The 16,338-nt window shown below is 35.9% G+C and overlaps 1 protein-coding gene across 2 annotated transcripts in view; it reads left to right on the forward strand.

The window, feature by feature from the left end:
* The window catches only part of TBCK (TBC1 domain containing kinase), a 270,070-nt gene that overhangs the window by 1,980 nt on the left and 251,752 nt on the right, over window positions 1–16,338 (forward strand). For both annotated transcript variants that reach the window (XM_007495831.2, XM_001363355.4), the window contains exon 2: window positions 9,115–9,356. In XM_007495831.2, the coding sequence (XP_007495893.1) occupies window positions 9,164–9,356 (193 nt within the window). In that variant the 5' untranslated portion in view covers window positions 9,115–9,163. The remainder of the gene's footprint in view (window positions 1–9,114; window positions 9,357–16,338) is intronic.

A 16,338-nucleotide genomic window follows, 5' to 3' on the forward strand; every position in this document is an offset into this window, starting at 1 on the left:
ATGCATAATCTCAGCTACCTATTTTCTAAAAATTTTCTTGTACTTGTGCTCCATTCCTGTTGGAATGCACTGATCATGTCTATGATGACTTATCTGTTTTTGGAGGTCTATATTCCTCTCTGGGGGTGAAGGGATGGAATGGGAATGTTAATTTATGAGCATGACCATAGTCCTATGCAAAACTATCAAGTAGTAAAAGTTTTTCTGCTTGGAAAGTAATTTTACCTTCTGACTCATCTAACTTTGTTATAAAATATTTTGTTTTTAAAGGAGGACTGAAGGAAAAGGGGAATGCTTAACATAAGGGCATGAATTTTCTGCCCTAGATTTCTCTCTGAAGATGGGAGAGTGATACAAATCAATTCTCATGTTAGATCACTTATAGGATCCTCTACTTCATTTTTGTGAAAGGCTGGTGGTTTTGCAGGACTAGAATAGTTCATGATTATATATGAGATTGTAGATTTAAGGTTGAGGCTAGGGATTAATAACTTTGGGGTTTAGTGGTTAGAACACTAGACTTGGGTTTCCAGAAACCTGGATTCCTCTCCTACTTAAGGTATTTATTAGCTGTGTAACATCCTGAGACAAGTCACATAACCTGCTTTGTGCCTATGTTCCCTCATCCTTAAAAAAAAGGGGCTAGATTCAGTAGCCCTTCCTGCTCTAAATTTATGTGGTGATCTAAGTCAAACCACTCCTTTTATAGATAGGGAAACTGGCAGAATTTAGTTCAGTAATTTCCCCCCAAATCACTACTTAAATAGCAGAGTCAGGATTTGAACTAAAGTACTGACTCAGAATCCAGTACTAATTCCATTACATTAAGGGACCTCTCACAGCTGATTGTGAATCACTGCCTTTCAGGAATTTTGCACCAAATGTTAGCAACAGAGGCACACAATTGGGACAGGAAACAGAGCAGGGATGTCACAAAGTGAGAAGTAAAATATACTTTAACAGCAGATTTTGGACTTGACTAAGGAGACAGAAAGAGGAACTCAGATGCTCTAAAAGTACAATGCCTAGAAGAATTAATTGGTGGTGTGTTAATGCTTAGGCAAAAAGAGATCTTTAGCTAAAGATGATACTGAAAAAGAAAAAGGCTTATATTTTTATTTCATTTAATTAGTTCATCATAATCTTCATTTAAGTAACATTAAGCACTTATGTGCAAGGTTGTGTGAGGGCATAAGAGGTCCCTGTTCTCTTTCATTCTATATAAGGCTATTTTCAGTGAAGGGGCTTATGATTGGAAAGTGAGTCTCTTTCATTCCAGTCCCCCATCTTAAATTCATTTTTCCTTTCCCTAGTTAGGCCAATTAATTCCTTTTAAATATTTCAGGAAATTGAGAGTAATTTCACTTATTTTCAAACTTGTTTTTATGACTGTTTTCTCTTCATTTTGCCAGGTGACCTAAGATGAGAGAGTTATAAAAAAAATTAGCAGCTGTTCCATCAATAATGATTTCTTCATTGAATAAGAGAAGACCAAATCTGGGTTAGAATGCATACTTTTGAGGGATGATGATTGTTTCAGTTTCAGTACTCATGATCCCACTTAGCATACTCTAAACCCACTTTATTTTTTATTTTTTTATTTGAAAAATTTTATTTAATTAATTGATGATTCATGTTCTTTTGCATGCACACACACACACACACACACACACACACACACACCTCCTGTAGTCAAGGAGAAGTTCCACTGGGTCTAAACCCACTTTAGCACAATGCCTGATTCATTGTAGGCCTTAATAAATACTGATTATTTGATTAGTTCTTCACAATGAGTTTACCTTTGGGGCAAATAAATCCATTAAGATTTTTTTAAATTATTTTTAAATTTTTAAAAATTATTTTTAAAAATTTTGTAACTGCTCAAGTCAAAAGATACAGTCCACCGTTCCTTCCTGAGCTGACACTTGGCTGCTAATAAAACTTCTTTGGGAGATTGATATGCATTTACCAAACAGCTCAGGATGTTGGTAGTCTAGTCGTATAGGATCATTTTCTTAGAGACCCAAGAGTTCCTATACTAAAATACAAGGGGGAAGGGATATGAGAATCTCAGTGGTGGGAGAAGTTTTGAAAAATAGTTAGGAATACTCAAAGAGGTGATTCCTAATCTATAAATTACCAGGCTGGAATCTGTAGTTGTCTAAATTCAGTTCAATTCCTCCTATATTCCTTAAGCATCTACTGTGTACATACACTGCCCCAGTCCTCTGGGAGCTTACATTCACACTCACACCCACATTTTAGATTTCTAGCAGAAAGTTTCCACCTAAAGACCAGAGCCTTTTCCTATTGAAAGGGGGGAGGGGGCTGGGTATATGTAGAAAACATGACTTCCCTTTTTATTTTAATATATGTGGGAGTATATATATATATATAAAAATATATATATATATAGGTCTTCTTCTTTCAGGTTCCACCTGCTCTGTGAAGCCTTCCTGACCCCCCCAATCCTGCCGCAATTGTTAATTCCCTTTTTTTCCCAAATTACTTTATATTTAATTATTCTGCCTGTTGTGAACCCCTGTATATTGTGAGCTCTTTCAGGGCAGGGGCTGTTTTCTTGAAGCCTTAGTTTTGTTGAGTTGAAATAAATTTTGAAGGAATAAAATTTTTCTGCTCCCAATCTTGAAACTCATGCTGGCCAGGTCCTTGGGCAAATCAACCTCCCAATGCTACTAGGCAGTTTTCTGCCCAGAAGCTGCTGATTTGGATCATTTTGGAGAGTTTCTTCTTCCCAGAATTTCAAGGGTCTTGAAACTATGGCCTGTGGGGGCAAATTGGATCATCCAGACTGCCCTATATCTATGAAACACAGTTCTCTGTGGTTCTACTCCTGTGCCAGGGATCATTGTAGATTCTGAAGATGTAAAGACAAGTATATTCAAAACAACACAAAATGATTTCAAACCTGAGAAGAGTAAAAATTGCATGAGGGACCAGAGGAGATTTGGGGAGGACCACAGAGCACCAGAGTTGAACTCTGAAAAGATTTTGCAATGGTGGAGATGAGGAAATATTACCTCCCAAATCTTTTGCTCATGTAGACACTTGAAAGGAGAGGATGAGATATTGTATATGGGGAATAAGATGGTAGCTTACAATTACATAGTATTTACAGAAGATATTCTCTAGACTATTGTTGACCCCATTTTATAAATGAGAAAATTGAGACCCCCCAAAATGTAATTTGTTCACTATGCCATAACTAATAATTGACAGATTAAAATTACATCAAATGCAGATCCATGTTGTGGAAATTTTTTATTCCCTTTATAAATTTTTTTATTATTCAAGTCTCAGGGCAGTTCTTCTGCATATTTTGGTTAGCTGAAGGCCTGCTCTTTGTTAATATTAACCTTACCTGACCAAAATATGTCCCTTGGAATGTGAAAATATACTTGGGGCTTTAAGCATTCCTTAGATAAGAAATTAAAGGAAGATTGGCTGACTCCTAGGAGACATGTAAATCCCTTCTCATTCCTTTTGGCCTATTTGTGAACCCCCTAAATGTAGCTCAAAATGTACCTGGTTTACTTTACCAATGCTCTTTGTTTTCTTATAAAATGTATGAGGCTATGATTCTGTTTAGCCGAATTTGTTCAACATTCATTGTTTTGAAGGTAATCTGCTATTATAAATCTGCCTTTTCCTTCACTTTTATGACCTAAGTAGAATGTATAGTATTACAATATTTAAAAGAATTATTTTATCTGCTACTCTTACATAATTTTGCTTATAAGTAGCCTATTTAAAAATTTACTCCTTTAATTAGTATTATTTGAGTTTTATTTATTTGACACATGTACCTATTTTTGGAAATGATTAAATCCATCAGGAAATAAATGTTAAGGGAGGAAAGAAAATGATTTACTTTTATAATAAAGAATGAACATTTTGGAAGTTTTCTTGTAAAAATTTAGTAAACATATAAATTGCTTTGTAAACCTTGTGACAAGGAAATTACTTTAAAAGACTGATATATATTAATTTAAGGTCGTCAAGGAATTCAGCTATGTAATTCCTAAATGAAAACTCAAGTCAGCAGTCAACCTTTTATGGAGTTTAATTACAAACAGGATGAAGAAAGGTATTAGAGATAGAGAGAGAGAAAGGGGAGAGAAGGGAATAGGGCTTAAATACCCCTTCTGTTTAAGCTGGGCCAAAAGGCCCAAGCCCTTAGATAGCTGGGGCAAAGAAAGGAGATCAGTCCCTATCACTCACGTGACCAAAATGGAGAAACAGTCTCAGGGGCCTCCACCTCCAGCTTCCTTCAGAGCCGACTCTCAAAGCACCACCTCTCCAACCAACCACCTCAGTCCTCAGACCCCTCTATCTTTAAGGAAACCATCCAAGTTCCCTCCCCTCAGTTCTCACATCTACCAATCACTGTCCATGTCTTCCCTGTGCCAATGGTGGCTCTAGCTTAACCCAGGACGGCCCAGAGGTCTGTGGCTTTGCACATGTCTGTTGAAGGTCATATTCTCAATAATTAAATCTTGATCCTTTGCTGCAGCCCTTCCTAAATCCTGTTAGGACTAAGTGGGGTGGAAATTGTATTTTCCAAGACCTGGTTCTGTCATTCCAAGTATCTCTATTGTATCAATTCTAAAATCAATCATGACTCAAAGAAATTCCTGTTCTATGCTTAATCATAGGTCAAAGCCCTTTCCATTGTTCAGCAAAAGGTTTCTGTCCTAAAGTAATCTTAAGAAGGGAGGAGGAGGAACCTCCCATGCCAATGGGGTTCACATTCCAATAGAGTTCCCACTATCAATAGGAAATTTTTCAAGTACGAAATTTCCCAATGGTGAAATTTCCAACATTTATAAGTCTAAGAAATTTTAAGGTTTACAACCTTAAAGAATTATATAAACACCATTATTATTACTGATATAACAAGACCTTTTTTGAAAAGTAACTTGCTCAAAAAATCCAAAATATCATTGTGATTTTAAAATTAATTTAACATTACATTCTATAAAAATACCTATATGTTAAAAAAGATTTTATAAACCAGCAACTAAAAATTTTAGGATATATGAGGGAGAGATGATCAGTGGGGATTTCTAAAAAAGTTTATAACTTTCCTCTAAATTTGTATGTGTAGGATTTTAAAAATATCTTAGTAAGTCAGAAAGCTTAACTTCAAATTTATTCATTTGTAGTAACATTAATGAGTGTTTGGATGCTTTTAAAATTTTTTTTATAATTTTAGTAAGAAATATTGGGTTTCTTTGACTTTCTAAAACTATGTTGCTGTCAACTGCACTACTGAATTTTATAGCCCATTTATAAATGTTCTTCCTTAGGGCTTACGTTGTCTTGCCATTTTTCCTTTTTAAAGGAATAAGGAAATTTAGGTGGTCTTTACATACCATGAATGTATGTTCTTTGGATAAAGTTTAGTCAGGCAATCATGTCCATTTCTATGGACCATAGCACACAAATACTGTCCATCTTGTCAAAAGTAATAGTGTCCCATTTCTTTCTCCAGTGGATTTAGGAAAAGTGAGGTTAAGTCAAATTGCTGGGAAGTATCTGTGGCTATATTTGAACTCGTCTTCCCAACTACAGGTCCAGTGTTCTATCCATTGACCCATCTAGTTGCCTCCTTTTATTTATTTTTTTAAAGTTTTCTTTAATTGTTTAATTTAGAGTTTTTTAGGATAACAAAAATCATGTTCTTTCCCTCCCATCCTCCCAACCACCTCCCATACCCAACACACAATTCCATTGGGTTTTACATGTGTCATTGGTCAAGATCTATTTCCATATTATTGATATTTGCACTAGGGTGATCATTAGGGTTTATAACCCCAATCAAATCCCTATTGTTACCCATGTGATAAAGCAGTTGTTTTTCTTTTGTATTTCTACTCTCACAGATCTTCCTCTGAATGTGGATAGTGTTCTTTCTCATAAGTCCTTCAGAATTGTCCTGGATCATAGCATTGCTACACGTAGAGAAGTCCATTAAATTCGATTGTGCCACAGTTTATCAGCCTCTGTGTACAATGTTCTCCTGGTTCTGCTCCTTTCGCTCTGCATCAATTCCTGGAGGTCATTCCAGTTCATATGCAATTCCTCCAGTTCATTATTTCTTTGAGCACAATAGTATTTCCATCACCAGCAGATACCATAATTTGTTCAGCCATTCCCCAATTAGAGGGCATACCCTCATTTTCCAATTCTTTGACACCACAAAGAGCATGGCTATGAATATTCTTGTACAAGTCTTTTTCCTTATTGTCTCTTTGGTATATAAACCAGCAGTGCTATGACTGAATCAAAGGGTAGACAGTCTTTTAGATTGGCCATAGTTGAATGGTTGGATCAATTCATAACTCCACTAGCAATGCATTAATGTCCAAATTTTGCCACATCCCCTCCAACATTTATTACTTTCCTTTGCTGTCCTGTTAGCCAATCTGCTAGATGTGAGGTGATACTTCAGAGTTGTTTTGATTTGCATTTCTCTAATTATAAGCAATTTCGAACATTTTTTCATGTGTTTATTGATAGTTTTGATTTCTTTATTTGAAAATTGCCTATTCATGTCCTTTGCCCATTTATCAGTTGGAGAATGGCTTGATTTTTTAGTACAATTGATTTAGCTCTTTATAAATTTGAGTAATTAGACCTTTGTCAGTGTTTTTTGTTATGAAGATTTTTTCCCAATTTGTCACTTCTCTTCTAATTTTGATTGCATTGGTTTTATTTGTACAAAAACTTTTTAATTAATGTAATAAAAATTTTGCATTGTTTTTGTTTGTACAAAAACTTTTTAATTGATGTAATAAAAATTATTTATTTTACATTTGTAATTTTTCCTAACTCTTGCTTGGTCTTAAAATTTTTCCTTTCCCAAAGATCTGACAAGTATACTATTCTGTGCTCACCTAATTTACTTATAGTTTCCTTATTTATATTCAAGTCATTAACCCATTCTGAGTTTATCTTGGTGTAGGGTGTTAGATGTCAATCTAAACCTAATCTCTTCCATACTGTTTTCCAATTTTCCCAGCAGTTTTTTTCAAATAGTGGATTTTTGTCCCCAAAGCTGGGATCTTTGGGTTTATCATAGACTGTCTTGCTGAGGTCACTTACCCCAAGTCTATTCCATTGATCCTCCCTTCTGTCTCTTAGCCAGTACCATATTGTTTTAATAACCACTGCTTTATAGTATAGTTTGAGATCTGGTACTGCTAGGTCACCTTCCTTCACATTTTTTTTCAATATTTCCCTTGATATTCTTGATTTTTTTTCTTCTTCCAAATGAACTTTGTTATAGTTTTTTCTAATTCAGTAAACAAAGTTTCTTGGTAGTTTGGACTTATCCTGATCTGGATTAAACAGTGTTTTTTTCTGACTACTATGGTAGTTTTGTGTTATTTCCAAGTTAACTTGATTAAAGACTTGATTTTTCTGACCATTTAATAGTTCTGTGTTTTTTCCATATTAACATTATCATATAATACATATTTCCATGTTCATCATGTTATGAGAGCAGACACATACTGTTTACACTTGTCAACATGGACATATAGAAGTCCCCAGTTTATTTAGTTTAAGGATAGAAACCCCAGGTTTTGACCTTGTCACAGGAGAGGTTTCCCCCTGAGGTTTCCCCCCCATACTTCACCAGACAATAGACATCCACTCCAGCTTTGATGCAGTAGATAGCCTCTCAGTCTCACAAGATGAAGGTCCCAAGTTCAATCCTCAGAAAGAGGGTGTGATATACTGGGAAAGGCTTCTGGAGACAAAAGAGCTACTTGACTTTAGATGGCATCTACCTCCCCACCTGAAGTGGATGTCTATTTTCTGGTGAAGAGGGACCTTTCCTCCGGGGGAAATCTCTCTTGTAACAGGGTCAAAACCTGGGGTTTCTACCCTTAAACTAAGTAAACTGGGAATTTCTATATTTCTATGTTGACATACTGGAGAAGAATTTTTGGAGGAAATAAAGTAAAGAGCAGTGTATTTCAGTTGCCATTTGGACTCTATCTGTTCCTTCTGTGGTGGTGTATAGTAGGCCCTTATTAATCACTATTTGTTGGATTGAATTGAAAATCATCTCTTATTTTTTTTATATTGCTTGAATATGGAAGTTTAACTTTTATATTTAATCTATAAAGTATAGTTTGACATTTGCTTATAAGTTGTATGTTAATTAATTATATCAGTAAATCAACTAGCATTTATTAAGTGCCCCTCTATATGCCAAGCATTATGCTGGGCACATTTATTTTTATATTTTATTTTAAATTATTATTATTATTATTTAATCCTTACCTTCCTTCCATCTTAGAATGATTGCTTTTTATTGGTTCCAAAGCTGAAGAGTGGTATAAAGGCAAGGCAATGAGGATTAAATGACTTTTCTAGGATCACAGAGCTGAGAAGTATCTGAAATCATATTTAAACCCAGCTCCTTCTGAATCCAGGCCTGGTGTTCTGTTAAATTTAAAATTAGTTTTAAAGACTGATTATATTAATTATAGGTCACCAAGGATTTCACTTATGAAAATCCTAAATGAAACGCTCAAGTCAGAATGTAGTTTTATGGTAATTTAATTACAACAGGAGTAAGAAATGATTAGAGGGCGAGAAGGAAAGAGGTTAACTCAACCTTCTGGCTCAGGCTGAGCCAGAGGGAGTTTTAGGCCTTGGAGGGCCAAGGCAGATAAGGGAGTCAGTCCTTATCACTCATGTGACCAATCTAAAGGAAAGCTACCTGCGGACCTCCTCCCAGCTCCAGCTCCAGGATCAAACTGTATCTAGCCTTCTCCACAGGAAGTGACGAGAATTCTAGAGGCTGTTCTCTATCTCACTTCCTGTGTCTCACATGTGTCAATGGTAGCTCAAGCTTGGCTTAGGACTGCGCAAGGGGCCAGTTAGATGTTTCTGATTTGTCATTAGCTAGCACATGCCCGTGTAGTGTGGGTGTGCACATTCTTGGGTGCTAGACCAAGCAAGATGGAGGAAATTTAAAAATCATAGTTCTATCCTCTGTGCCCTGCATGGCACATTTAAGAACAATTTAATATGTAGATTTTGAAACTGACATTTACATTTTTCATTACTTTTTAGGACTATCCTGCATGTGGGCTGAAGGGGAAAAATTGAAAGAAAGAAAAAGATGTTTCCTTTGAAGGATGCAGAAATAGGTGCTTTTACCTTCTTTGCCTCTGCTCTGCCACATGATGTTTGTGGAAGCAATGGACTTCCTCTGACCCCTAATTCCATAAAAATCCTGGGACGCTTTCAAATCCTCAAGACCATCACCCATCCTAGACTTTGCCAATATGTGGACATTTCAAGGGGGAAACATGGTAAGTGTGTACGTGTCTTCTATCTCCCCATTTTGGAACACATGAAAAGGGATAGGCACCAGATCTGTGATTTCATCTTTACAGGGAACTCCTAGAAGAGAAAAATCTTCCCAGTGCAAGTTGGCACCAGGTTAGCTTTTAGTATTAAAAAGATCAAATGACTTGCCCATGATGACATAACCAGCATGTTTTGGAGGTAGAATTTGAACTCCATTCTTCCTGTCTAAATGCTATTTTTATACAAACATCTATATTTTTAGAATGATGATACTATTACCTCCAAAGTCTTTTATCTTTTTGTATTTTTTCCCATTTGAATTAGTTTATTTAGTCAATTTAGAACATTATTCCTTGGTTACAATAATCACATTATTTCCCTCCCTCCCCTCCACCCACCCTTCCCACAGCCAACACGCAATTTCATTGGGTATTACTTGTGTCCTTGATCAGAACCTATTTCCATGTTGTTGTTTGCACTAGGATATTCATTTAGAGTGTACATCCTCAACCACATCCCTTCAACCCATGTATTCGAGCAGTTGTTTTTCTTTGATGTTTTTACTCCCACAGTGTTTCCTCTGGATATGGATAGTGTTTTTCTCATAGATTTCTCCAGGTTGTTCAGGGTCATTTCATTGCCACTAATGGAGAAGTCCATTAAATCTGGTAGTACCACAGTGTATCAGTCTTTGTGTACAATGTTTTCCTGGTTCTGCTCCTCTCACTCTGCATCAATTCCTGGGGGTTGTTCCAGTCCCCATGGAATTCCTCCACTTTATTATTCCTTTGAGCGCAATAGTATTGCATCACCAACATATACAATAATGTATTCAACCATTTCCCAATTGAAGGGCATCCCCTCATTTTCCAATTCTTTGACACCACAAAGAGTGTAGCTATGAATATTTTTGTATATGCTTTTTTCTTATTATCTCTTTGGGGTACAAACTCAGCAGTACTATGGCTGGATCAAAGGGCAAACAGTCTTTTATCGCCCTTTGGGCATAGTTCTAAATTGCCCTCCAGGATGGTTAGATCAATTTACAACTCCACCAGCAATGAATTACTGTCCCAACTATGTCACACCCCCTCCAGCATTCATTATTTTCCTTTGCTGTCATGTTAGCCAATCTGCTAGCTGTGAGGTGATATTTCAGAGTTGTTTTGATTTGCATCTCTCTAATTATAAGCGATTTAGAACACATTTTCATGTGCTTATTAATATTTTTGATTTCTTTATCTGAAAATTGCCTATTCATGTCCTTTGCCCATTTATTAATTGGAGAATGGCTTGTTTTTTTGTACAATTGGTATAGCTCTTCATAAATTTGAGTAATTAGACCTTTTTCAGAGGTTTTTGTAATGAAGATTGTTTCCCAATTTGTTGCATCCCTTCTAATTTTGGATGCATTATTTTTGTTTGTAGAAAAACTTTTTAATTTGATGTAATCAAAATTATTGATTTTATATTTTGTGATTTTTTTCTAGCTCTTGCTTGGTTTTAAAGTCTTTCCTTTCCCAAAGATCTGACAAGTGTACTATTCTATGTTCACCTAATTTGCTTATAGTTTCCTTCTTTATATTCAGGTCATTCACCCATTCTGAGTTTATTTTGGTGTAGGGTGTGAGATGTTGATCCAAACTCAATCTCTCCCATACTGTCTTCCAATTTTCCCAGCAGTTTTTATCAAATAGTGGGTTTTGGTCCCACCAACTGGGATTTTTGGGCTTATTATAGACTGTCTTGCTGAGGTCATTTACCCCAACTCTATTCCACTGATCCTCCTTTCTGTTTCTTAGCCAGTACCAAATTGTTTTGATAACCATTCCTTTATAGTATAGTTTGAGATCTGGGACTGCAAGTCCTCCTTCCTTTGCATTTTTTTTCATGATTTCCCTGGATACCCTTGATCTTTTGTTCTTCCAAATAAACTTTGTTATGTTTTTTTCTAGTTCAGTAAAAAAGTCTTTTGGTAGTTCAGTGGGTATGGCACTAAATAAGTAAATTAATTTGGGTAGGATTGTCATTTTTATTATGTTAGCTCATCCCACCCATGAGCAATCAATGTTTTTAACAATTGTTTAGATCAAGTTTTAATTGTGTGGAGAGTGTTTTGTAGTTGTGTTCATATACTTTCTGTGTTTCTCTCGGCAGATGGATTCCTAAGTATTTTATATTGACTAGGGTATTTTTAAATGGAATTTCTCTTTCTAATTCTTGCTGCTGAAATGGGTTGGAGATATATAGAAATGCTGATGACTTATGTGGGTTTATTTTGTATCCTGCAACTTTACTAAAATCGTTGATTGTTTCAACTAGCTTTTTGGTTGATTCTCTAGGATTATTTAAGTAAACCATCATATCATCCGCAAAGAGTGATAGCTTAGTCTCCTCCTTGCCAGTCTTAATACCTTCAATTCCTTTTTCTTCTCTAATTGCTACTGCTAGTGTTTCTAGTACAATGTTAAATAATAGAGGTGATAATGGGGATACTTGTTTCACTCCTGATCTTATTGGGAAGGCTTCTAATTTATTCCCATTGCAGATAATGTTTGCTGATGGTTTTAGATAAATACTATTCATTATTTTTAGGAAAGGCCCTTCTATTCCTATACTTTCTAGTGTTTTCAGTAGAAATGGGTGTTGTATTTTATCAAAGGCTTTTTCTGCATCTATTGAGATAATCATGTGATTTTTGTTGGTTTGCTTATTAATATGGTCAATTATGATAGTTTTCCAAATATTGAACATCTTTGCATTCCTGGTATGAATCCTAACTGGTCATTGTGAATAACCCTTGTGATGACTTACTGGAGTCTTTTTGCTAGTATCCTATTTAAGAATTTTGCATTTATATTCATTAAGGAGATTGGTCTATAGTTTTCTTTCTCTGTTTTTGACCTGCCTGGCTTTGGGATCAGTACCATGTTTATGTCGTAAAATGAATTTGGTAGAACTCCCTCTTTGCTTATTATGTCAAATAGTTCGTATAATATTGGGATTAGCTGTTCTTTGAATGTTTGATAGAATTCATTTGTGAATCCATCTGGATCTGGCTGTTTTTTCTTAGGAAGTTCTTTGATGGCTTGTTCAATTTCTTTTTCTGATATGGGGTTGTTTAGGTAATTTATTTCTTCCTCTGTTAGTCTAGGCAGTTTATATTTTTGTAAGTATTCATCCATTTCACCTAGATTGCCATATTTGTTGCCATATAATTGGGCATAGTAGTTTTTAATGATTGCCTTAATTTCCTCTTCATTAGTGGTGATGTCCCCCTTTTCATCTTTGATGCTGTTAATTTGCTTTTCTTCTTTCCTTTTTTAAATTAGACTGACCAGTACCTTGTCTATTTTATTTGTTTTTTCAAAGTATCAGCTTCTAGTCTTATTTATTAAATCAATAGTTCTCTGACTTTCAGTTTTATTAATTTCTCCTTTGATTTTTAGGATCTCTAATTTAGTCTTCTTCTGCAGATTTTTAATTTGTTTGCTTTCTAGTTTTTTAATTTGCATGCCCAATTCATTGACCTCTGCCCTTTTTAATTTGTTAATATATGAACTCAAGTATATGAATTTGGCCCTGCGTACTGCTTTGGCTGCATCCCATAGGTTTTGAAAGGATGTCTCATCATTGTCATTTTCTTCAAAGAATTTATTAATTGTTTCTATGATTTGTTCTTTAACTAACCAGTTTTGGAGAATCGTATTGTTTAATTTTGAATTAATTTTTGATTTACCTCTCCATGTACCCTTACTAATTATTATTTTCATTGCACTGTGATCTGAGAAGGTTACATTTAGTATTTCTGCTCTTTTCCACTTGCTTGTAATGTTTTTATGCCCTAATACATGGTCAGTTTTTGTGAATGCTGCTGAAAAGAAGGTATATTCCTTTTTGTCCCTGTTTATTTTTCTCCACATATCTACCAACTCTAATTTTTCTAAGATTTCATTTACTTCTCTTACCTCTTTCTTATTTATTTTTTGGTTTAATTTATCTAGTTCAGATAGAGGAAGGTTCAGATCTCCCACTAGTATAGTTTTTTTATCTATTTCATCCTTGAGCTCCACTAGTTTCTCCTTTAGAAATTTGGATGCTGTGCCATTTGGTGCATACATGTTGAGTACTGATATTTCCTCATTGTGTATACTGCCTTTTATCAGGATGCAATTACCTTCCCTATCTCTTTTAACTAGATTTATTTTTACTTTGGATTTGTCAGATATCGTGATTGCGATTCCTGCCTTCTTTTTAATCAGTTGATGCCAAATAGATTTGGCTCCATCCTCTTACTTTCACTCTCTGAGTATCTACCTTCCTCATGTGTATTTCTTGCAGACAGCATATGATAGGGTTTTGCATTCTAATCCACTCTGCTATTCGCTTGCGTTTTATGGGTGAGTTCATTCCATTCACATTCAAAGTTATGATTACTAGATGTGTATTTCCCAGCATTTTGATTTCTACTCCTGGTTCTGCCTTTTCTTCTTTCACTATTTCCTTCTACACCAATGTTTGTTTTTAATCAGTCCCTCTAGTTCCCACCCTTATTTTACTTCCCTTTCTACTCCCCTCCCTTCATATTCCCCCCTTTATTTTCCTGTAGTCTTTCTAAAACTACCACCCCACCCTCTCCCTCCTTTATACTGCTTCCCTCCCCACCATTCAGTTTCTTACCCTTCTATACCCCTATAGGGTGCAAATCTATTCTCTGCCCCAATGGATTGGATTATTCTTCCCTCTTTGGGTCTATTTCAATTCACGTAAGAGTTGAGTATTTCCTATCTCCAACCTCTTTACCTTTCCAGTGTATTGATGATCTCCCTACTCCCGCCATGAGCTTCTTTGTGACATAAATTTTCCCCATTTGTTTCTTTTCCCATTTTTTTAGTATTAACCTCTTTTTTTAGCTCTAGTAGTCGTCTCTTGGTAACCGAGGATGACGATTGTCTTTGTGCGTTTTCATCTATGGTGTATAGATGAGTGTGCACAAAGACACTTGTGCGTGAAGGAGATTTAAGTGGAAAAGTCGATACACAGAGACAGTTCCACTCTCTCGGCATTGGAAGCCTGGGCCCATTGGCACGAAAAGTCATTACACATGGAGACTTCCTCAGCTGCATTGGATGGCCGTGTTGTCTTTTTTGTGCTCCAACATGCCCTAAGCACTCCACAGTGCTTTGCTGCATCGCCCTCTCAGCTGTTGAACCTTCTTATTGGTTTCTTCCGTCTGTTCGGCTGAAGCAGTTTTCACATGCTGGGTGAGCAAAGCCTTAGTTCACCAGGGGTCTACGACCTGCTGGCTACCCTCACAAGGTTTAGCCAGCCTGTCGAAGCCAAAGCTCTAGTTGTATATATATATGCACATATATGTATATATACATATTTATATGTATTTATGCATGCATATATCTATATACCTATTTATGTCTTGTCCTTTCTTCCTATACAGTATGTCACTGTTCCCTCTAAGTGTAATTCTTCTAGCTGCCCGTGTGATAACAGTTTTTAAGAGTTACCAATGACCTCTTTTCTTATAGGGATACATAACTTTTTAACTTATTGAGTCTCTTAAAAAAAGGGGGTGCTTTGATTGTTTGTTTGTTTTTTATTTTTCTTTTCCCTCTCATTTTTTAATTACCTTTTGATGATTCTCTTGAGTTCTGGGCTTGGGCATTGAATTTTCTGTTCAGGTCTGGTCTTTTCTTTACAATTCTTAGAAGTCTTCTATTTTGTTGAATGACCATACTTTCCCCTGTAAGAATATAGTCACTTTTGCTGGGTAGTTGATTCTTAGTTGTAGATCTAGTTCCCTTGCTTTCCGGAATATCATATTCCATGCCTTTCGGTCCTTCAGTGTGGATGCCTCCAGATCCTGTGTTATCCTCACTGTGCTTCCATGGTGTCTGAATGACTTCTTGGCAGCTTGTGTAATGATTAAAATTTAGGAATATGGGGAGACTGAGGGAGGTAGGAATTAGTTTCTCTCTGCAAGGAGTATTATATTTTTTAGAGGTTTATTAGAGATTAAGGATTAAAGAAAATACAGGATAAGAAACACGTGGTGCCTAGGCCAGAGGCCTAGACAAGACCTCACCTACATTATGGAAAGAGCCACGTCTCCTCCAAAATGGAGGTCCAAAAAGAGAGAGAGCTCAAAAGCCCTTGCAAATCAGCTTAAATACCTTCTCGATCTCGCCCACCTCAGAATTCCGTGAGATTACAAAGCATTTTGGGGAAGTGGAGCAAGGGCTTTTGGGGATTGAAGTCCAGAGTTCAAATCTCAATTTAACATTTGTAATATCTTTTCTTTGGTCTTGAATTTTCTTTGGTTCTTGAATTTGGCTATAACATTTCTGGGTCTTGTCAATTGGGGATTAAGAATAGGAGGTGATCTGTGGATTCTTTCATTCTCCACTTTTCCCTCTTGTTCCAGAATATCTGGGCAGTTTTCTTGAATAATTTCCTATAGTATTATGTCTAGGCTTTTTCTTTTGTCATGGTCTTCTGGTAGACCAATGATTCTTAAATTGTCTCTCCTCAAACGATTTTCTAAATCCTCTGTTTTGTGAATGAGATGCTTCATATTTTCCTCAATTTTTTCATTCTTTTGGTTTTGTTTTATAGTGTCCTGCTGCCTTGTGAGGTCACTTGATTCTAGTTGTTGTATTCTGGTTCTTAAAGACTGGATTTCATCCCTGGCTTTTTGGCCATCCTTCTCCTTCTGGTCTGATTTTCTTTGGAGGTGATCTTTCATTCTCTTTACCTCATTTCTCATTTCCTTTGTCTCATCTTTCATCTTCTTTGCCTCATCTTTCATCTCCTTTGCCTCATTTTCAAGCTGATTGATTTTGCCTTTCAAGACACTATTTTCTGTTTCCAGATGACTTATCTTAGGTTTTAAATTCTTTTCCCAATTGTCTTCAGTCTCTCTTAATTCTTTTTTGAGTTGCATTTTGAATTCTTCCAAAGACTGTGTCC

This window comes from Monodelphis domestica, chromosome 6 (genome assembly GCF_027887165.1).
Source record: "Monodelphis domestica isolate mMonDom1 chromosome 6, mMonDom1.pri, whole genome shotgun sequence".
Taxonomy (NCBI): domain Eukaryota; kingdom Metazoa; phylum Chordata; class Mammalia; order Didelphimorphia; family Didelphidae; genus Monodelphis; species Monodelphis domestica.